The sequence below is a fragment of the Macaca fascicularis genome, chromosome 10, assembly GCF_037993035.2.
Source record: "Macaca fascicularis isolate 582-1 chromosome 10, T2T-MFA8v1.1".
NCBI classification, from domain to species: Eukaryota; Metazoa; Chordata; class Mammalia; order Primates; family Cercopithecidae; genus Macaca; species Macaca fascicularis.
The window spans coordinates 62,758,778-62,780,644 of NC_088384.1; the positions used below are offsets into that span (position 1 = coordinate 62,758,778).

The 21,867-nt window shown below is 45.9% G+C and overlaps 1 protein-coding gene across 19 annotated transcripts in view; it reads right to left on the reverse strand.

The window, feature by feature from the left end:
- The window catches only part of SYNDIG1 (synapse differentiation inducing 1), a 214,889-nt gene that overhangs the window by 40,417 nt on the left and 152,605 nt on the right, over nucleotides 1-21,867 (reverse strand). Inside the window, exon 4 of one of the 19 annotated variants that reach the window (XM_065522687.1) lies at nucleotides 10,168-10,272. The exons of the other annotated variants lie outside the window; for them this stretch is intronic. Within the exon in view, the coding sequence (XP_065378759.1) occupies nucleotides 10,183-10,272 (90 nt within the window). The 3' untranslated portion in view covers nucleotides 10,168-10,182. Of the gene's footprint in view, nucleotides 1-10,167; nucleotides 10,273-21,867 lie in introns of those variants that run through there. 19 annotated transcript variants of the gene reach the window in all.

The following is a 21,867-nucleotide window of genomic DNA, read 5'->3' on the forward strand; positions in this document are numbered from 1 at the left end:
AAGACTGAGCATCAGCCGGGCGTGGTGGCTCATGTCTGTAATCTCAGCAGTCTGGGAGACTGAGGTGGGTGGATCACCTGAGGTCAGGAGTTTGAGGCCAGCCTGGCCAATATGGTGAAATTCCATCTCTACCAAAAATACAAAAATTAGCCTGGAGTGTTGGTGCACACCTGTAGTCCCAGCTACTCAGGAGGCTGAGGCAGGAGAATCACTTAAACTGAGGAGGCAGACATTGCGGAGAGCCGAGATCATGCCACTGCACTCCAGCCTCGGCAACAGAGTGAGAGTGTGTCTCAAAAAAAAAAAAAAAAAAAAAAAAAAAAAGACTGAGCATCTGCATATGGTGAGGAGGACATCAGGCTGCTTCAACTCACTGCAAAAAGTGGAAGGAGAGCCTTGAAAGCGGTATGCACGCACAGAGATCATGTGGTGAGAGAGGAAGTGGGGTGTGCCAGACTCTTTCTAACAGGCAGCTATCGAAGGAGCTCATAGAGACAGAACTCTCTCACACCCAGGGGAGGGAATTCATCTACTCATGAGAGATCTGCCCCCTGGACCCAAACACTTTCCACCAGGTCCCATCTCCCAGTATTGCCACACTGGAGATCAAATTTTAGCATGAGGTTTGGAGGTGACAAACACCTAAGCCATAGCAGTCCCAAGAGCAGTCACTGGGAAATTACCGTTGTGTATAGGCAGTGTTGCTTACTGCAATGTGTGCACGTTCCCTGGTCTGTCCACAGTCCTCTAGGTATTGGAGGAACATGCATGGCTTCCTCAGAGCTGCATGTGGGGCTTCAAAATGAGATGCTGGACTTGAAAGGGCCGGTCTCTACCCTGACATAAAATCTGACTGAAGAGGGGCTCGTATGTGAACTGAGGCCTTCCTGGGCAAGTGCATGCTCCAGCTCTCCTCTCTCCAGGTGGATGGAGGTGGCTCTGTGTGGGACAAGGTTACATGATCACACTCCCACGGGAAGCACAAGCTTGGCTTCTATCCAGGTGAGAAGGGTGCCTTGACTCCTGCAAGCCATTGCTGGAGCTGGCCAGCACCAGGTGTTCTCTCTACAGTCCACTATATTAGGGAGGAGAGAACCAAGATTCGAATATTTTGGTTCTTAGGACTGTTGAGATGATATCCAATGAAGATTTGCTGAGCATTTTCAGCCTCTGAATACAAGATTAATCAGATGGTAGCCACATATACTGGTGGCATGAGGTTCCCCCTAGCCCAGCCTCCGCCTCTCTCAGCCCAGGTGTAGCCTGGGTGCAGAACTGCAGCTGGTGAAGTGAGGGGACAGCAGGATCATCTGCTGGTCCGGACAGTGTATTCGCCCAGAGGGCTCAAGGCTGAGAGCTCTCAGCACACACCGAGGCAGCCTCCCCCTCACTTCCCTCTTTCCCTCTCCATTGCCCTCTCTCCCTCTTTTCTCTGGAGCCCTGTGCTGGTTCTCTCTGCTGAGCTGTTTCAGTGGGAGCCACAGCCACAGGAACAGATGGCACCAATGTGGCCATCCACATCCTACCTGGCAGTGTGGGCTCTCGTCTAATGGTTGGAAAACCAGCTATTTGGTCTGCTCATCTCAAGTTGTGGGTAAACGAGCCGCGTTCCTACTCAGATTATCTATGCCCAACTGGGTGCAGATGCTTCCCATTGAAATAATTATGAAAAAATTAATTAACGTGGGTGTTTTGCCTGGAATGTGGCAAGATCCTTGAAGACAATTTGGCTTCCTCATTCTAACAGGCGGCTCATTTCACCACCAGGAGAGAGCTGCACACTTCCACATCATTCATCTGGCTGCAGATGGATCCCAGAAGGCACGCTTGGTAACTCTAATTTCTCTAACAGTTCCTTCCCAAAGTGCCTCTCAAGCATTTTTGCTCATGTAAGAGCATTTTTTCAGGGTCAGACTGACTGGTTTCAAACCCATTGCTTCACTGTACTGTGACTTTCTACAAGTTTCTTTCCTTCTCTGTGCTTCAGTTTCCTCGTCTGTAAGCTGAAGATAATGAGTCACTGTGTCATGGGGTCTTTGAGAGTACTAGGGTGTTAATATACACCAGTCTTTAGAACAGTACCTAGGACACAGTAGTGAGTGTTCTGGTGATCTACTGCTCTGTGGCTAAGTACCCCAGTGGCTTAAGACAACCACCACTGAGTGCTTATGAATCCTGGGGTCAAGAATTCAGGCAGCACTCAGCTGGATAATGCGCTGGTCTAGAGGTCCAATGTAACTTCTCTCAGATATCTGGTTCTTGGGCTGAGATAACTCAGAGACTAAGCCTGTTGACCAGAACACCTACAAGTGGCCTCTCCATGTGACTTGGGCTTCCCCAAAGCATGGCGGTCTCAGGGAGGAAGACTTTTTACATTGTAGCTCAGGGCTCCAAGAGCAAGTGTCCCAGTGAGTGAGGCAGAAGCAGCAAGGCTTTGGTGATTCCTGGCTTCTGAGGCCACACAGAGCCCTCTTCCTGCACTCCACTGCGACAAGCAACGCACTAAGTGCATCCCAGTGCTGTGCAAAGCACTAAGTCAAGAGGTGAATGAAATTCTATGCCTTAATGGAGCAGGGGCAAGGCCACATTGCAGAAGAGCATGTGTGCTGGGAATGCTGTGGCCATCTTTGGGAGGTAAAATTTGCCACAGTGAACAAAACGTTTTAACTGTCATTTTAATTAGCCTCTGCCTCATCATCTATGTGAGCAACAGAGGGCTGAAGATTAACAGTAGCCTTGCTCCATGGATGAGCACGTGGAGATTCAGTAGAGCAGACCAATTTGCTCATCATCAGGCTCACAATCAATAAATCGAAGTGTGTTTGGAAGCTGTCGTATCCTGGAATCCATTGATTTTCCTCCTTCCCTGGGAATAAGGTGTGGGTGTTTGCGTTAGCTAGTCTACATGATTCACTTTTTCTTCTTTGACATAGAAAGTCTACTTCTTGCATTTCAAAATATATGAAGCTGCAAGCTAATTATTGCTAGGGCTCAGTTTTCTCTTTTTGATGATGTGCCTGTTTTTCTATTGAGAAATCTGGGGCCGAGTTGTGGGGCAAGAGGGAGAAGTCAGCATCACATAAGTGGGTTGGAAATCACATATTTAAAGGCTCTTTCCACAAAGCTGTGTTTCTTCTTAGAGCATGTCTGAAACTATTCTGTATGACACTGTCATGGTAAATATGTGGCACTGTGCATTTGTCAAAACCCACAGGACTTTACAACACAAAGATGAAAACCTTATTGTATTCAAATTAAAAAATTGATTAGGAAGTCAGGGGATGCCAGGAAGGAATGCAGATTATGATGGATGAATCTAACTGTATTACAAATTTATGCAACAACCTCATTGAAGGGGGTGAGGTGGGTGTTGACTGAAGTAACTCTGAAATTGAGACTATAGGACTAAAGGCAGAAAGAACTGCACATAAGCAAGGCACTCTAGCTGATAAAGTTACTTCCCATGAAGATACAGGTTGACAAATCTGACGCTATACACATAGACTGGAAATGAACAATTAAGTAAGTGGATAGTGGATGGTTGGAGCCGGGTTTCTCACTGTTGGAGTAGGAGGGTACAGAGAAGTAAGGGAAGAAGGCTGCAGTGATGTGTGACAATGAGTTGGAGTTGGAGGCATCAGTATGAACTCACATTTAGCTTAATACAGATACAGATGGAGATACATATCTATATACACACACATAAATAATTATACATATATAAATATTTCTACATATTTAAACAAGTAGAAACACTCTACATATAGAACTAATTAGATTGGTACAAAAGTAATTGCAGTTTTGCCATTAAAATGCAACTAACCTAATAGTAATGGCATGAGGATACACACATTTATTTCCTAGCTTTGTCACTGAGATAGCCTAGATTCAACGACACCCCAGAAGCCACAAGCACACCCAGTGCCCAGATCTTGGTTTCAAACATCATTCTTTAATGAACGAACCAGAGCTCCATAGGAAAATAGTTGATTCTAGGACGTGGACAGGAAACATGCAAGATAAACCTGAAGCAGCATCTTGCAGTGCAAAAAAGTAAGGAAGTGCTTCAAAAAACAAAAGGATGTCAAGTGGACACAGAAACCAATCTGAAAGAGCTCCCCAAGGGTCAAAGCAGCAAATAAATTATGTAGTTTTGGATTAGAAACCAAAGTATAACATAAATATCCAAGGGTCCATACTGACACAAATAAATGGGTGAACGAATTAATGGAGAATAGACAAATCTCCCACATAGACAAATTCCAAAAAATTTACCCAAGTGCTCCGCCCTTAAGGTGATAAAGCATTTTCCCCCCTACCCTTCAAGTGTGGGCTGTGTGGTGAATTCCTATGACAGAGGACAGCATGGGAAGGGGGAAAGAGTGACTCTGCGGTGGAGGCCCTGAGAATCGCTCTCTCACCAGGTGCAAGTTTAACATCAACAGCAACAAGTCACACCGATAGCAGGTGCCCCTGATGTGACCCCAAGTCTATAACCTCAGTCGAATCATGGTAAAGACATCAGACCAATCCCAACAGTGGAGCCTCTCATAATGTATCTGACCAGTGCTCTGCAAAATTGCCAAGGCCATCAAAAACAAGGAGACTTATTTGAGAAACTGTCACAGCCAAGAAGACCTTAACGAGACATAACTACTAAACGCCATATGGTTTCTTGGATGGGACCTCGGAACAGAAAAAGGACATTAGGTAAATCCTGAAGGAATCCATTATGGACTATGGTTCTTTTGTGTTTTGTTTTTGTTTGTTGTTCAACCATAGAGCCTAGATAGTCCATGGAGTGTAGTTTTTGATAATGTGTTAATAGTGGCTGATTAATTGTGACAAATGTGTCACACCGTAAGATGTTAGGGAAAGGAGAAACCAGATAAGGAATACATGGGAACTCTGTGTACTGTCTTAGTAAATTTTTTGTCAACCTAAAACTATTCTAAAATAAAACGTTGACTTTAAAAACATCAGGGCATGGCATGGGACAAGGTGAGAGACCAGGAGCTGTGAGTCTGCAGACCCTGCTGCACACCCCATGCTCCGTCCTTGGCTGCCTGGTGGCGAGGTGGGCAGGGTACAGCTTTGGGATAGGCTGGCCCGGCTCAAGTCTAGCATGAATGTTAACTAGTTTACGTCCTGTTACTCTTTTATCTGAGTGTCTAGTTTCATTTTTTTCCCCTAAAATAGAGTTATAATACCTATTTTGCTGGTTGTGACAAATAGTAACAACAATAACACACTGACTTACAGCTTTATGTCGAACACCATACAGACAACACTTTACTTGCCTCACCTCGTTTCTTCCACTGCACAACACCATCTAGTAGGTACCATTATCAATACTGTTTTCCTCAGCAATATTTTATGTTAAGATATGGAAAAGTTAAAAGAAACTATAGTCAACACCCATATACTCACCACTTTGGTGTACCATTATCATTTTGCTATATTTATGTATCTACCCAACTCTCCATCCATCCATCCATCAACCTATCCATCCATTATCACCTTTTTCAAAAATGTATTTCAACATAAGTTCTCCTAAACATGTCTGCATGTGAAACCATTAACGATACTTTAAAAATGAGGACTTAAGGTTCAGGAAGGTGAACTTTATCCAAGATCACATAGCTAGTGAGTAACAGCTTCTAACTCTTGGATTGTAGTAAGTGCTCATGAATAGAAACTACTGTCACCAATATCATTCTCCAAGCAAAAGTTCCTGGGAACTAATGAGGAGGTCTAAGGTTTTAAGAGCTATGAGAGGAAGGGCAGATCTTTCTTGTTAAACACCCATTGGGGATGAAGAGCAATTTTTAGCAACGAAAATGCGTGGACACTGTGGAGTGACCAGCTGTGTGCATACAGGCTGGCAGGCACCTGCCCATGTGCCCTCCGTGTGCACCCTCTCCCTGATACGTGGGTGCTGGCTGTTTTGTGCCTGTGAAATGCTATTGGGTTGCTAGTTTGGTGCCTCTAGAGGGTGTGTGGATCCATCCCATGCTATCTGCAGAAGCACCCCTAGGACTCCTGTGTTTTTGTGTCCAGCAAGCTTCTGCAAGTTTTGCTGTATTATGGGTGACATATTAATCCTCTTGTTCTCATCTGAAATCTCCTCTTTCCAGCCAATTTCATAGAAAAGCAATTACACAGTAAAACAAAACACATTTGTTTACAAGGTCTTCCCACATTGGGGCCACTAGATAACCATGAAATCTAACGCTTTAATTATTTGGAAAAAAGCTCCTTCCTTCCTTCCTTTTTTTCTCCCTCCCTCTTTCTTTTCCTTCCTTCCTTCCTTCCCTCCTTCCTTCCCTCCTTCCTTCCCTCCTTCCCTCCTTCCTTCCTTCCTTCCTTCCTTCCTTCCTTCCTTCCTTCCTTCCTTCCTTCCTTCCTTCCTTCCTTCCTTCCTTCCTCTCTCTTTCTTCCTTTCCTTTCCTTTCCTTCATTCCTTCCTCTCTCTCTCTTTCTTCCTTTCCTTTCCTTTCCTTCATTCCTTCTTTCTTTTCTTTCTTTTTGAGACAGAGTTTCACTCTGTCACCCAGGCTGCAGAGCAGTGGCATGATCTCGGCTCACTGCAAACTCTGCCTCCCAGATTCTCCTGCCTCAGCCTCCTGAGTAGCTGGTATTACAGGCGCTCCCCACCACGCCCAGCTAATTTTTATATTTTCAGTAGAGATGGGGTTTTACCGTGTTGACCAGGCTAGTCTCCTGACCTCAAGTGATCCACCAACCTTGGCCTTCCAAAGTGCTGGGATTACAGGCATGAGCCATTGCACCTGGCCAGGAAAGCCTATTTCTTAAGAAACAAGAATAAAGATTTAAGCAAAAAACTGAAAAAAAAAAAAAAAAACATGTAGTGTTGTTTATTAGAATGAAAATTTGGGGAGCAATCTAAATGCCTTAAAATGTATTTGTGAATAGTTAAATAATCATGTTGTATCCACATGATGAGATATCTGGTACTCACAGACAATTATGCTTATGAGACAGTGCTAATTACATGGAAAATGCTCACGGTATTGATTACAAAAAGGCAGACTTTAAAATTTAATCTTACCTATATAGAGAACAATGTTTAGAAAACAGGGCCAGAAAGAAACAGGCTAAACTCGTCAGTGTGATTTCTTCTGTTTTTTCATAGTTTATCACAATGTCCAAAATTTCCATTGTGTTAATGTTAACAACAACAACAACAACAACAAGCAAAACATACTGATACGGCAGGATGCCATTCTGTCCTGGTCAGCATCACGCTGACAACTCAATTTATTCCTCCAAGTGTGAACAGCTAGGGTGGTGGAAGTGTTCCCGTCACTCAGACTAGGGAGCTGAAGGGCAGGGACAGCAGGCTGTCTCCCAGCCCCAGAGATGCTGAGATGCCTTTTAGAATTCTGGGGCGCTGCTGTCAAAGCCTTCCTGTGTGGGGAACATGCCTTACCCTACTGTCCTCACTGGGCTCTGATCTGCAGTGGCAGGGACTGCTGTCTCTGCAGGCTGATAAACCTTCATCATCACTGTCACATACGAAGCCCCCAGTAGCACTGGAGCCAGTGGGCACATGCATCTGGTTCATGCCTTGTTGAGATGTGCTTCCCCTATTGGCCATCTGACAACCCTCCCCTGAGCCTGTCACGTTCTCCCTGCCTGCGTCTTACCTCACCCTGGGTGCATTTCATGCCCTCTGTGTGCACCCCTCCAGTCTCCACATTTTAGGCTGCACACAGTGCTTTGTATTATAATAATGTGTGTGGCCTTTGTGGGTCTTGTCGTAAGGACAGCACCTCCTCAGCTCTGCTTCCTGGGCCCCCATGTCTGTCACCTGCTGCTGATGTCAGCTGCACCCACCATGCTGGCAGGGAGGCCAAGCATGCTGCCTTCCAGTCCAGGCTGCCATCTCACCACAAGTCCTGCATGCCAGGCCTATGACCTTTGGCACCCCTGGGCTGCCCCTGTGTTTATTTCTTAAACAGTGCAGCGTGCTCACTCTCTGAGCCTGGAATTAGACGCCGTCACATGCCCAAGCTGTGTCATGCACAGACTTTCAAATCAGAGCCCGAGCTTCTGCTTCCACATTTAATATGCCATTTATCATGACAATGGCCATTCTCTTTTGTTTTCAGTAGCAATCACATTCACAGATATTCATCCAGTGACACATTTAAAAACATACAAATTCCAGGCTGAGTGTGGTGGTTTATGTAATCCCAGTTCTTTGGGAGGTCAAAGTGGGGGGATTGCTTGAGTCCAAGAGTTTGAGACCAGCCTAGGCAATGTTGTGAAACCCTGTCTCTATTTTAAAAATAGAAAATTTCACCGGGCATGGTGGTACATGCTTGTAGTTCCAGCTGCTCGGGAAGGGGCTGGGATGGGGGGATCGCTTGAGCTCAGGAGGTGGAGGACGCAGTTAGTCCTGATGGTGCCGCTGCCGTCCAGCCTGGGTGACAGAGTGAGACCCTCTAGAGACAGAGTCTCTAAATAAATAATAAATAAAACAATTTCTATTTTTACCTGCCACCATATTGCTGTTCTTAATATATATGCAAACTTGTCAGTTATAGTCTCTTCTTTCAAAAATCTAATTTTGCACCTGCAGCATCCGTCTTAGTTTTTCTGTCCTTCTCAGCCCTGCACTGTCACTGGGGTGCCCAGCTTTGGTAGGAGTTGACTGTGCAGCTTTGTGCTGGCTGCTTTTCCTCTGTGAGTGAGAGGTGACCAGTACCTGCTTTGCTTGGGCGACTCACTCACCTCCACTTTTTAGGACTGCGTGAGGCTAAGTGATGCAATATTTGGAAGGAACACTCTCTTGGACCCTGGATGACCAGATGTTAGTGCCAGCTTGGCCATTAACTAGCTGTGGTCTCGGTCAGGCATTTAACCCCTCCAGGTCACAGCAGTTTCTAAGGTGCTTCTAGGATAGTCCTGGATTTCTTCCAAGAAGTCTCAACTACACAGAGGAGTCTACAGGTAGTTGAGGGGTGTTCTGGGGCTGGGGAGCCTCAAAGGGAGCCAGGGTGGTCTACACCAGCCAGCTAGGTGGGTGCAGTCCACTGCCTTTACCCTGCTGTGGTGCCTGCGGCTCTTGGTGACACCTATACACCTTTTGCTGCTGGACCTTTGACCGGTGCCTGCTGGCAGAGCACCTGCTCTGCTCTTTGCCTGTTCTGTTTCTGGCATCACCTGCCCCCTTCTTTCCTTGATTTGAATTTAGGACTTTAGTGACTTGCTCTGTATCACATCTAGGAATATCAGCATTTTAAAAGGGTCTTCTCTGTGGCAGAAGTCTGGAGAGCCCACATTTTGCTGGAGTTTTCTAGGTTAGCAAGAGGCTTCATGAATAAGATCCGATGGCCAGGTGGGACCTCTGAGGGCTGACGTCTCTGAATGAGAGGGTTGTCTTTATGGGCCTATTCCTTTTGTCTCTCCTATGCCACTGCTTTTCACAGGGAAGAGGCTGTTAGAGTGGAGGGAGGGGATGCAGAAGGGACTTGAGAAAAATGTTGCTCTGAAGGGAAGGAATCGTAAATTACCACGTGGCTTGTAATTACCACATGAGACACACCACAGAGTGTTGGGTTTCTTGTTCATCGTTCACTTGTCTGTTCACTATGTAATTGGCATCTATGCTGCATGTAGCTCCATGTGGGATTCTGTATGAGCTGTACCAAGACCCCTCTTCCTAGCCAGTGTCCCCTCCTCAGCTGCCGGGAGGGCAGGCTGCTGAGGATACAGCAGCCCGCCCTCCCCGGGCCCTGCCTGTGGCTGCAGGGAACTGCCTTGCAGGATCCCCTACAGGGAAAGGGCCAAGCAGTGACTTCCCATGTGCAGGGGAAAATTCTCGCCCCTTGGATGGTCTGCAAGGCCTCAATTGCAACTTGTGATTTCCTACTGCACCCCAGGTAGAACCTAGGTTTGTTTACATGATCAATATAGATTTTATCTTATAATAATGATATAGCAGTTAAAAAGAAATTCTTTAGGCAGATAGTGAGGGTAAGAGAGTCCTTGGTAAGGTTTTCCTTTTAATGAAAAGCAGCCCCCAAATCACTTCTTTTCTAACAAACAGCAGCCTGTAAAATTGAGCTGCAGGCATAGATAAGCTGGAAGTTTGCACGAGTGAATGCCAGCAGCTGTGCCAACAGGAAAAGGCTACCTGGCAGCCAGGCAGGTTCAACATGGCACTCCATCATCTCCTTTCCTTGTCAACCACGTGCACAGCAAGGAGCAGACAACAGGGCACTGGCCAGGTAGAGACGCCATCTGCATAATAGAACATTAGGGAGAGGTGTCCAGCTTCTTCGTGTGCTATGTAAATGGCACATCTGGTCTGACCAATCTTTGGGCCCTATGTAAATCAGACACCACTTCCTCAAGCCAGTCTATAAAACCCCATGTACTCTGCCACGGACCAGAAGACCCACTCAGGAGCCCCTCTCTCTCTGCAGGAGACAGAGCTATTCTCTTTTCTCTTTCTTTTGCCTATTAAACCTCCACTCTTAAACATACTGCTTGTGTGTCTATTTCCTGGATTCCCTTGGCATGAGACAATGAACCTCGGGTATTTACCCCAAACAACGACACAGCTTCAATAATAGATGAAAATCACTTCCAACTGATGTATGATGAAAAGAAGTTAAGCTTTCTCATGAAAACTGAAGTATCCTATTTGCAGCCCAGTCTTATATACCAGCAAATATGGATATAAACTTTCACCAAAAACTACATTTGATTAGAACATTGTTCATAGAACTCCCCAAAGCCCAGACAACAGTGAACAAGCAGTGTTGGAAAGACAGCTGCGTCAACGACAGTCATCGTTATGCAGGTATTTCATGAGTGCTAAAGACAATAACTACAAAATTCCAGAATATTGGAAAGTATTGTCAGTGAAAACACTGAGATACAGAAAACGTGTTTAATTTCATGAGAATAAACCAGTGAGAGGGTCCCCACAGTGGTAGGTGGCTTGGTGACGGGGTGCTAGATGTGTGTGCATATACAAATGGCTGAGTGTGGAGGAACCTGGAAGGGCAGTCGAGGTGGTTAACGTAGGTTACCTGTGTGGCTGTGAGATCCACCCTCAACACAGAGGGGGAGAACACGGTGCTCTGAAAAACAAGAGGCATGTGTGAATAACTGCGCTGCTGTAAAACTATGTGTTTTGTGATGTGAATGTAATAATAAAAAAAAGGTTATGAAAAGGTACTCCTTTAGTTGGCCTCCTCATCAAGAAAAGTCTCCAGTTTAGAAACTTAAGTATTTAATAAGAAAGATGAGAACTGGGGGCAAGACCCAACCAGCACAGAGACCCTTGGTGTCCACCAGGATAAGGCGCAATGTCCCTGAATCTGCAGAGCTTTTATCATAGCGACAGCTTCTCTTCTTTAGAATCACGGGTGGGAAATTATGCAAGATGACCAGGAATGAAGAGCCTGTTCAGAAAGGCAGAAAGTTATAAAATCTGCGAATGATAAGAGGAAGCTGCCTTGGTCAGAGGCTCTGTGAAGCACGAGGAGATAGGTGTAGAAATAAAAGGTGAGCAGTGGATTTTGTGACAGGACGATGGGGCTCTTCACTGCACGATTTCTCCTCCTCTGCACACCCAATTCTTCGTGTGTTCATGAGTCACCACGGTGAAGCCAGCACCCTGGCCCACGGCCCAGCAGGAGACAAGTGAGGTCTTCACTGCCTTTCCTTCCCAAGTCTTGGAGGCTTCCCGCTGGCGGGGTGAGGAGTGGGCAGAAGCCCGTGCTGTCCCCAGCTGCGCCCCCTCAGAACAGGGGAGGAAAGCTGCTAAGTCACACAGCCAGGCTGCTCCTGGGACTGCCGCGTGGGAGCTGCAGGATCCGATGGTGCCTGGGAGACACCAGCACAGGCTCTGTCTTCTGCTGAGTCACCGTGAGACGCCACAAGACCAATGCTCAGCAGCTGTAAAGAACTGGACTGTAGTGCCCTGGAAGCTTCCCCCCAGCAACCACTGAAGGTACTCCAGGACTCCTTTCTACAACAAATGGCACCACTGACAGCCAAGTCTGGCAGGAGGACATGTTTGCAATAAAGCTCACAAACAGCAGTGTAAAAACTGTGTCAGAAAAATAAGGTCTACAAATTAATAAAATGTGAAAGCCCAATGCAAAATGGTAAATGTAGAACTAGAAATTTATACAGGAAATAATAAAAACAGGAAAAAAATAACACACATAAAGATGTTCAGCATTATAGTAACCAATGACATACAAACTGAAACTGACAGTATCTTTTATCTACCAGATTGTTGAAAATGGAACACTGAGCCCAGGTGGGAAAGACAGGCATTCGCATTTTGTTAATGGGAATGAAAACTGGTACAGACTTCTGGAGGGGAAGTTACAGTATGTAGCTACATTTACATGTGAATAACCTTTGACTTGCTGGAATTTCATTTGTGGATATTCTATACTTGCAAAAGGAGAAGCTGAAAACAATTGACATGTCCATTTTTAGGGAAAACATTCCTGTAATGAAATTATTGCAATTCCTACATCAAAATGCTACAGAATCATTAAAAATGTCAATGCTGGTGTTTATATGCAGATATCAGAAGTATTTACATTATGTGAAAAAGCAAGCTGCAATGCACTTTGATGCTTTTCTATGTGTAAATCAAAACTGGCCACACACACATTGATAAAGGCACAGAAAGACGGGGTCCCCCTGGAGGGGTGGCTTTGAGAAAGGGGCATGGAGGAGAGGTTCATTTTTTATGCTTTCTTTCTCCATTCTCTTCCTCCTCCTTCTGTTTTCCACATTGAGTACACTATATTTGAAAAGACAACGAATGAACAAATCCAGACGTGTGCCTATGTGTTCCACTGATAATGAAGGGAACCCAGGTGGAGTTTGGCGGATGCAGGTGACCTGGGAGGGCAGGAGTGAAAAGGTGAGAGCGACTGGTGAGGGTGTCCTGTGCTGTGCCCACACCCCAACAACCCTGAACCATGGCCTCCTCTAGGTGCTGGGGTTCCTAACCAAGAGGAACATCAGGACAGGCTGATTTCAGCATGTGCTAGCCCAGGAGTCTCCACAGCAACTTCAGAGGGGCATTCACACCCAGACTGCTAGCCCCGCCCCCAGAGCTTCTGAGCCAGCAGCTCTGGGGAGCTGAGGGGAGTTCACGATCTTAAAATGTTCCCAGATGACCCTCATGCCGCTGGTCTAGGGAACCAGCCCTTGAGAACTAGAGAAAAGGATGGAAGAATTGAATGCTGTCATTCCTTCCAGGGTGATCAACTAGAATCAAGGGGGCCAACTTAGAGGGGTTCTTTGGAGCATTCTCCTCCGTGAACGTTACCGTTCATATTGATCTGTGTTTATTTCTGAGCTTCCCCTGCACCCGCTCCTGTGCTGGGTGCTGGGACTCTGCCAGGCACGTATAAACCAGGAGGGGCGTATCAGGGGCGTCACACACTCCACTGTGGGCCTTCCAGCTGGGTGGTGTCGGGGAGGAAGGCACGTGCCAGAGCGGTGGGCAGTGTGGCCCTGCAACCAATGAGGGCTCAGATCCTACGTCTGTACTCAAGACAGTAACATGAGCCTGAATGATCCGGGCCAGGCCATTCTGGGTCTGGAGGCACTCTGACCAGTGGGACAGTTTCCAGGCAAGCCTCCTCACTCAGTGTTGAGCATGGCAGTAAGCTTGCCGCAGCAAGCACATCATATTCAGATTCGACACGATCTGCCCATCGCCTCTGATTTTCCTCAGGGAAGGAGGTACAGAATGGAGCACAAAGAACCACTGGAAACTATGGGAAAGGTTATTCTGGGATATGAAAGCCTGTGGTAACTTTATTGACTGAAACAAAACAAAACAAAACAAAACAAAACTTCACATAATCCATGGCAGTATCCCTCCAGGGCCTTCATAAAATAAGTTCATTTCAAGTTCTGTTTTGGCTTCTTGCAAATTTATTCCAGAAGGGAGGAGAACAGCTTGTCATCCCTGTGTCTGGAAGCCCCTATGACTTTCCCTTGTTTCCTTGCAAAGCCACAATTGTTTACAGGTCTCTTTGTCCCTCCAGCTGGCATTAAATACCTGAAGGGAAGCAAGGCTTCCTGCTGTTTCCCTGCTCATGGCAGCAGGGCCATGTTATCATCTTGTTACCTGGACTCCTGACAAAGAACAAGAAAAGGGAGCCCTGTGGTCCTGGGACCAGGAGTTTTGAAAAAATCTCATTGAAATGAGGCAGCCTGCTTATTTTCACTGGTGTTATTATTATATGTGAGATCTGGCCAGGTGTGGTGGCTCACGCTTGTAATCCCAGCACTTTGGGAGGCCAAGACGGGCTGATCACCTAAGGTCAGGAGTTTGAGACCAGCCTGGCCAACATGGTGAAACCCCGTCTCTACTAAAAATACAAAATTTAGCCAGGCGTGGTGGCACACACCTGTAATCCCAGCTACTTAGGAGGCTGAGGCGCGAGAATCACTTGAACCTGAGAGGCAGAGTTTGAAGTGAGCCATGATCGCACCACTGCACTCCAGCCTGTGCAACAGAGTGAAACTCTGTTTCAAATAAAATAAAATAAAATACAAAATAAAAATAAAATAAGAATTAGGTGTGAAATCTAAGCAGCAGGGAATTCACAGAACTGGAAAGGTCTCAGATAGGCTGACTTCCAAATTCCTCCTTGCCCTCCCCTGCCACCGCCTTGGCCCACAGCCCCCACTTACACAGAAAGACATCTGGGAGATGAATGAATCTAGTTCTGGTCTAGTCTGTGCCACCCTCTGAAGACAGGAGCAGAGGATGAGGCTACAGGGACATGCGTAACTGGACAGCAGTGATGCTTTGCTCACATTTTTGAGTCTTGGTTGATGTAACTATAAGCAATCTAAGCTCTTATCAAAATGTTGGATCCTTGGTTTCAAAAGTCACCAACACTGCAAATCTACTATTTAAAACAAAGCTAGGTGATAGTAGAGTATAGAACTAGCCACAGAAACTTATTTTATTGCAACTCTTTGAAAATAAAGCTAGTTTCACAGGATATGGTTCTGCATATAAGTGTATATACTTATTAGATACACACACACATACCAAGAAGGGTGCTCTCAGCAGGAGGAATTTTTGAAATTTTTCCGATCTGTTGGTTTCCAGGAGAGATTCCTCAATGCTCAGATGCCTCAGCAGATTTTATGTGATAAAAGCTCTGCTCCAGAAGTCCTTCCCAGTGTACCCCTAATAAACTACAAAGGTCCTCCTGATCCCAAATACAAAAATATCACCTTTTTGTGAAAATAAAAGTTTTGATAAATTGGTTCAAGAATGAGGAATGTTGAATTTGAGGCTGACAGTTTCTGATGTGTGGCTGAGAGTATTGCTTTCTGGAGGAGATGATGAGGCTGTCGCGCCCGCAGGTGGGGATGTGGTGGCTGACGAGGCCCTTCCGCAGTCCTCAGAGGCCTCTGCTGCCTCCACCTGCCCCGGAGCTCACCCTCATGCACGGTGATGCCCGCCGCAGGAGCCACCATTTCATCTCCTACTTCTACAGCTGGGCAGGGAAGATGCCAGGCCACAGTTTCCAACCTTGTCTGGGCCCACAGCTCCCAGGACATTCTATGAGCCTGTTCTCTAATTTCCTCAGACTTCACTTTGAAGCCTTCTAGGCCACAGCCTCTTCCTTGATTTCCATGGTTTCCCTTGTACGTCACAAAGTAGAGGCTCCCCAGCTGGGACTTTTGAGGCAGTGTTGATTTCCTGTCATTGCCCTCCATAACAACACGCCCTGTGGACAATCCAAGGGCATCTATGACCACCTCAGTTAAATACCTTCTCCCTCACTTCCCATCAGCAGTCAAGCCAGCTCATCTTCCAGACCCAAATCATCACGTGATCCTGCTGTCCTCCTCTCTTTAGAGTGTTCTTTATTGCTCCGAAGGCATTTGCCTTCACTTCTCTTTGTTCGGTATTAATCTCACCACTGACTACTTCAGTGTCACCTTCCCTCTGGACGGGACATTCTATAACTCGGGGTTCTTGTAGAGTGGCAATGGCAGAGAGGCAGGGTTCCCAGCAGCGGCAGCCCAAGGGCAGCCGGGTGACAGTGGACCAAGGTCTGACGAGTCCTGAGGATGCAGCACGAGGGCTCCCAGGACCCAGGACCTCAGGAGTGTGGATGTCGCTGCAACCATGTAAGGGATTCTGCTGCCTTTGAAACAGAGGGACTCAGGCCCGCCCCACCACATGGAGCTGCCCGGTGAACCATCCTGGATTCAAAGGACCCTTGAGATAGACTCTGGCTGTTTCTCTGCTCCCCTGGGTTGTTTTCAGTTTGGGGCCCTGATGAATAAAGTATCATGAACAATCCTGTATATCTCTTTTTGTGGACATTTCTGAGTTCGTTTCTCTTGGGAAAATATCTAGGTGGGAATAAGGGAGATACATGTGTTTATGTTTCTAAGGAAACTTCAGATCATTTCCACGGTGTCTGGAGCATTTTACCCTCACACCAGCAGTGGGTGAGTGTCCCAGTCCTCTAGGTCCCAGCCAATCCCCAGGGGTCTCAGCACGTTGGATATGGACCACGCCGGTGGGTGTGTGCAGAGGCAGCTCATGAGGTTTCCGTTTGCACTCCTCTGATGATACAAGATCATGGGCACCATCTCTGTGCTTCTTGATTTTTGCATATCTGCTTTGTGAATTAACTATTCAGGTCTTTGTCTTTTTATCATCGAGTTCTGGCATTCTTCACCAGCACCAGCAGAATCTCTCACTTTATAGATGATGCATCTCCTGTGCAGTCACGCATGTGGTCCTTGCAGGGTTGGGCTTGGACTCGGCTCCTGACTCCAGGCACTTGTGCATGACCTCAAAGTATAGAATATCTTGAGTGGCAGGAGAAAGGCCACTTGGCAGCAGGAGGCAGAGACAGACGACCACTTGCCTGTCTTCAAGCAGTTATCTCGGCAGCTGATACTATCTCAGTTCTGGAAGCTGCCTGGGCTGCTCACTCTGGTCCACCCTCCCTGGCAATGGTGCTGTAAAATGATTTCACAAAACCTGCATTACATTTACTTCTCCTTGCTGGCAGTAAACCATGGCTAGCTTTGTAAATCACTTTCAGCTTTGAAGCCTCAGTGGTGTATAAACATGTGGAAGGGCCCCAATTCTCCGTGTTCCTACAGCACAGCATGGCACAGGCAGTGGTGGGCTTCTTTTCCTTGGTTTATTTATATGGTCTTGACACAACAGAGCTGCTGACTGCTGCGTGGGCTCAGGTGGCTGCGAGGGCCTTTCTCTGTGGTCCTCATTTGGCTTCCTGTCAGTTTCCTTCCTCCTCTGCCTCCCTCCTTTCCTCTTCTTCCTGTCTTGATTTCTCTTTGGCATATTGTTTATTTAATTGCCATGACTCTTTGAAAGGCCCTGAAGTCAAAGCAGTCACTTTTGATTCTCTTGCCCAAGAATTTCCACCTAGGACCTTCCTCCATCCTAAGACACTGCCGAGGAAGTCTCCCCAAGGGCAGTAGCAAGACCAATCCGAGAACCCCAGAGGCACACTTGTCTCACTGTTGGGAGGCCACTTCAGCATAAGCGGGGAGCCGACATGTCCACGTCTGTCACAGAGGAGTGTGTGGGCTCCTGGGCCTGCCCTTGGCGTGTCTTGTGTGTAGCAGGCCAGAGCCGACCTTTCTGGCTCACGTGTTCTATCTGCAGCCTCTCAGCTGAGCATCCATCTCCACTGTCCAAGCTCTGCATTCATTCTGCCTGAAACAAAGCCATTTGCATGGGGCTAACGTGGACAGATACAGAGTAGCTGTGGCTGCCTTTCTCATGAAGACCACTATGCCCTCAAAATCATCATCTTCCTGCCTTTCAGGGTCTAGATCTTAGAATCCATATGGGGGCTTTGGAAAGCCTACAGACTTGCTTGCCTTCCCTTCCACCCAATCTGCAAAGCGTGGAGACTGAAAAGCAAGGCTGACCTTCACTTCCTGTTCTGGAAGGATCAAGGGCAGGCAGAGGATGCAACTCCGGATAATGGTGACAGAGCCCTAGTGCGGTGTGTTTGGCAGAAGGCAAAGGGTGGAGCAGGGGTGTGTGCTTCCTGGGGACTGCCAGCTTGGCTGCAGCCAGACTCCCCTTCCCACGGGTCCTGCTGGCCCCGCTGCCATTCTCAATGTGTTTTGATTGGGTGGGGAGCAGAAAATACAAAAGAAATTTCAAAGTCCATCACTTAGAGGACAAACGTATAGCATTATGCACTGATGCTGCCTTTCTTTAAGTGGAAATTCTGCTCAGGGTCCATGCCAGGCCTTCCTCCAGTCAGTAATAACGACCTTCTTCACTTGGAAATCTTTTCATTTTCTCTGCTATGAAGCCCTTAGTAAGGCCACCTCAATCCATGGTCCACACACCAATAAATACATCAGAGGATGAATAAGCAGAGGCTGGCAGGATGGGGAGCACAGAGCTGCATAATGAAAGGTGTCAGAGCTGCTGACTGCAGAGGAGTGCTTTGCTGCAGATGTCCAAGTTCGCGGGGCTCCCCTGGTACTCGCTTCAGAAGAGTCTCGACTTAAGGGACACGGGCTCTGGCAGCGCCAGGAAGCTTTCGACCTGCTTCCTAGCAGTGGTTGCCAATTCTTTTCTTTTTTTCCCAGATAATTTTTACATAAGGAAGTAGGGGGCTGAGCATGCTGGGGATGCCCCGGAGAGCGAGCCCTGCCGACAGCTCGCCAGCTTCTGCCTTCCTCTGTCCTAGCGGGGGACCATCCTGCTCTCCTCTAAGTGCCCTAATTACGAACGATCAAAAATGATTTAACATCCACGCTGCACACCAACGACATGAATAAAAGATGGAAAGATACTGCCACAGCTCAGAGAGCTTACTCTTCAAGTTTTCATCACCACGCTGCTCTCCGGCCCGAGGATCTCCACAGAGTGACTGAGCACTTGATTCTCCAACCTCCAGAGGCGACCCTGCTCCAGGGCAGCGCTAAGAAGTGCTGAAGAGGGGGGCTTATTCTTAGGGTTCCCCCAGCCTTGTTCTCCACTTGACAGTGGGACCCTGTCGTCAAACAAGCTCAGAAGAGCGTTCCCTTTTAGTTCGGTAGCAAAGCATTTTGTTGTTGCTGAGAATTGATTGATGGGCATTTCTGAGACTGGGAATCAAACCAGTGCCAGTTCCAGTCCCGGGAACTGGGGAAGGCTTCATGTCTTTTAGCCTTTGAAAGAGGCACTATGGAGAATGTTTTCTGAAGTGTAGGAAAAATATCCTTTTGTTCAAAGGACATCCGAATGCGGAGACTGCAGCATGATCCTTTTGGTAGGTCATCAGAATCAGGGGAGGAGTTCTCAAAACCAGAGCACCCAGGCCTCACCCCAGACTAATCACATAAAATTCACCAGCAGAAGGGCCCAGGCATCAACGGTCCTTCAAGTTTTCCAGATTCCATAGGTAGATAAGACTGAGAACCATTGCTTTCACTGCGGTAGAGCAATCAGGTTATCCCTTGCTCCGCAAGTGAGCTTTGTCATTTGTATTTTCAAGGGACTGGTCACTTTCATCTAAGTTACTGGATTTACAGGTACAGAGTTGTTCACAGCATTCTCTTATTCTCCTTTCAATGTCCCAGGCATCAGGAGTGATGGCCCTTTTTCATTCCTGAGGTTGATAATTTGTGTTGTCTTTATCTCCTGGTTAGCCTGGCTAGAGGTTTAATTGTGTTGATCTCTTCAAATTTTATGTTTTCTTTTCAAAGAACTGACACTTGGTTTTGTTATTTTCTCTACATTTTTCCCGTTTATAATGTTATTCATTTCTTCTCTAATTGTAGTTATTTCCTTCCTTTTGTTTAATTTGTTATTTCTCTAGTGCCCTAAGATAGAAGTTTATAGATATTAAATCTTTCATTTTTTCTAAGATATGCATTTAATGCTATACATTTCCCTTTAATCATTGCTTTAACTACATCTCCCAAATTTTAAATTATATTTCCATGTACACTTAGTTGAAATATTCTTAAGTTTTCCTTGAGATTTATTCTTTGACCATGCGTTATTGAGAAGGGTTTTTTTCTAAGTTCCAAATATTTGAGAAATAACCTGTATCTTTCTGTTATTTAGTTCTATCTTAATTATTTTGTTGTCTGTCACATACTTTTTATTTTTTCTACAGTTTTCAATCTTTTGAGGATTGTTTTGTGACCCAGAATATGGCCTATATTGTGACCACTTCATGTGCCCCTGAGAAGAATGTATATTACGCTGTTGTTGAATGAAATTTTCTTTTAATGTTAATAAGGTCAAGTAGATTGATAGTGTTATTCAGATCATCGTTTATGATTTATATCTTCACTAATTTTCTCTTTGCTTGATCTGTCAATTACTGACAAATAGGCATGAAAATCTCTAACTACCATTGTATCTTCTTCTTCCATTTCTATCAGTTTTTGCCTCTCATATTTTGACTCTCTGTGGTTAGGAGCACACATGTTTAGGACTGTATCTTCTTGGATACTTGAACCTTTCATCATATCCAATGAGCCTCTTTATCTATGATGATCTTTGTTGTTCTGAAGTTAGCTTTGTCTGAAATTAATATAGCCACTTCAGCTTTATTTTGATTAGTGTTAGCATAGTACATCTTTTTCCATTCCTTAATTTTTTTTTTTTTTGAGACGGAGTCTCGCTCTGTTGCCCAGGCTGGAGTGCAGTGGCCGGATCTCAGCTCACTGCAAGCTCTGCCTCCCGGGTTTATGCCATTCTCCTGCTTCAGCCTCCCGAGTAGCTGGGACTACAGGTGCCCCCACCTCGTCCGGCTAGGTTTTTGTATTTTTTTTTAGTGGAGACGGGGTTTCACCGTGTTAGCCAGGATGGTCTTGATCTCCTGACCTCGTGATCTGCCCGTCTCGGCCTCCCAAAGTGCTGGGATTACAGGCTTGAGCCACCGCGCCCGGCCCCATTCCTTAATTTTAATACATCTGTATCTTTATATTTAAAGTAGGTTTCTTATAAACAGCATTCAGTTGGGTCTCTTTCTTTTTCGAGACGGAGTCTCGCTCTGTCACCCAGGCTGGAATGCAGTGGTGGGATCTCGGCTCACTGCAAGCTCCGCCTCCCGGGTTCACGCCATTCTCCTGCCTCAGCCTCCCGAGTAGCTGGGACTACAGGCGCCCACCACTACACACAGCTATTTTTTTTTGCATTTTTAGTAGAGACGAGATTTTACCGCGTTCGCCAGGATGGTCTTGATCTCCTGACTTCGTGATCCGCCTGCCTCGGCCTCCCAAAGTGCTGGGATTACAGGTGTGAACCACCGCACCCTGCCAGTTGGGTCTCATTTTTAAAACTCCAGTTTGACAATCTGTCTTTTAACTGTCATATATAACTGATAATAGAGTCAGATTAATGGCTGCCATCTTTGTATGGTTGTTGCATTTGTTCTGTTTTTTTTTGTTTGTTTGTTTTTTGTTTTTCCCCTTTTTCAGCCTCCTCTAGTTTCAACTGAACATTTTACATGATTCCGTGTAAAATGGAATCTATTGACTTATTATTGACTTATATTATCCTCTATTGACTTATTATTTATACTTCTTTTTTAATGTATAGTTTAGTGCCCAAGGTTCATAGTATACATCTTAAACTAATCTAAATTTACCCTCGAATAATACCTTTTGCAGATGCCCTTCTCATTTCTTGGGATGCTGTTTTCATTTTTCACTTGAACACATGCTATAATCACCAAAGGCAGTGTCACTATTTTTGCTTTAAATGGATCTTTTAGATAAATTATGAGCAAGAAAAACAAAATATTTTATTTCACTTCTAGTTATTCCTTTTTTGCTGTACTTTTTTTCTTTATGTAGATCCAAATT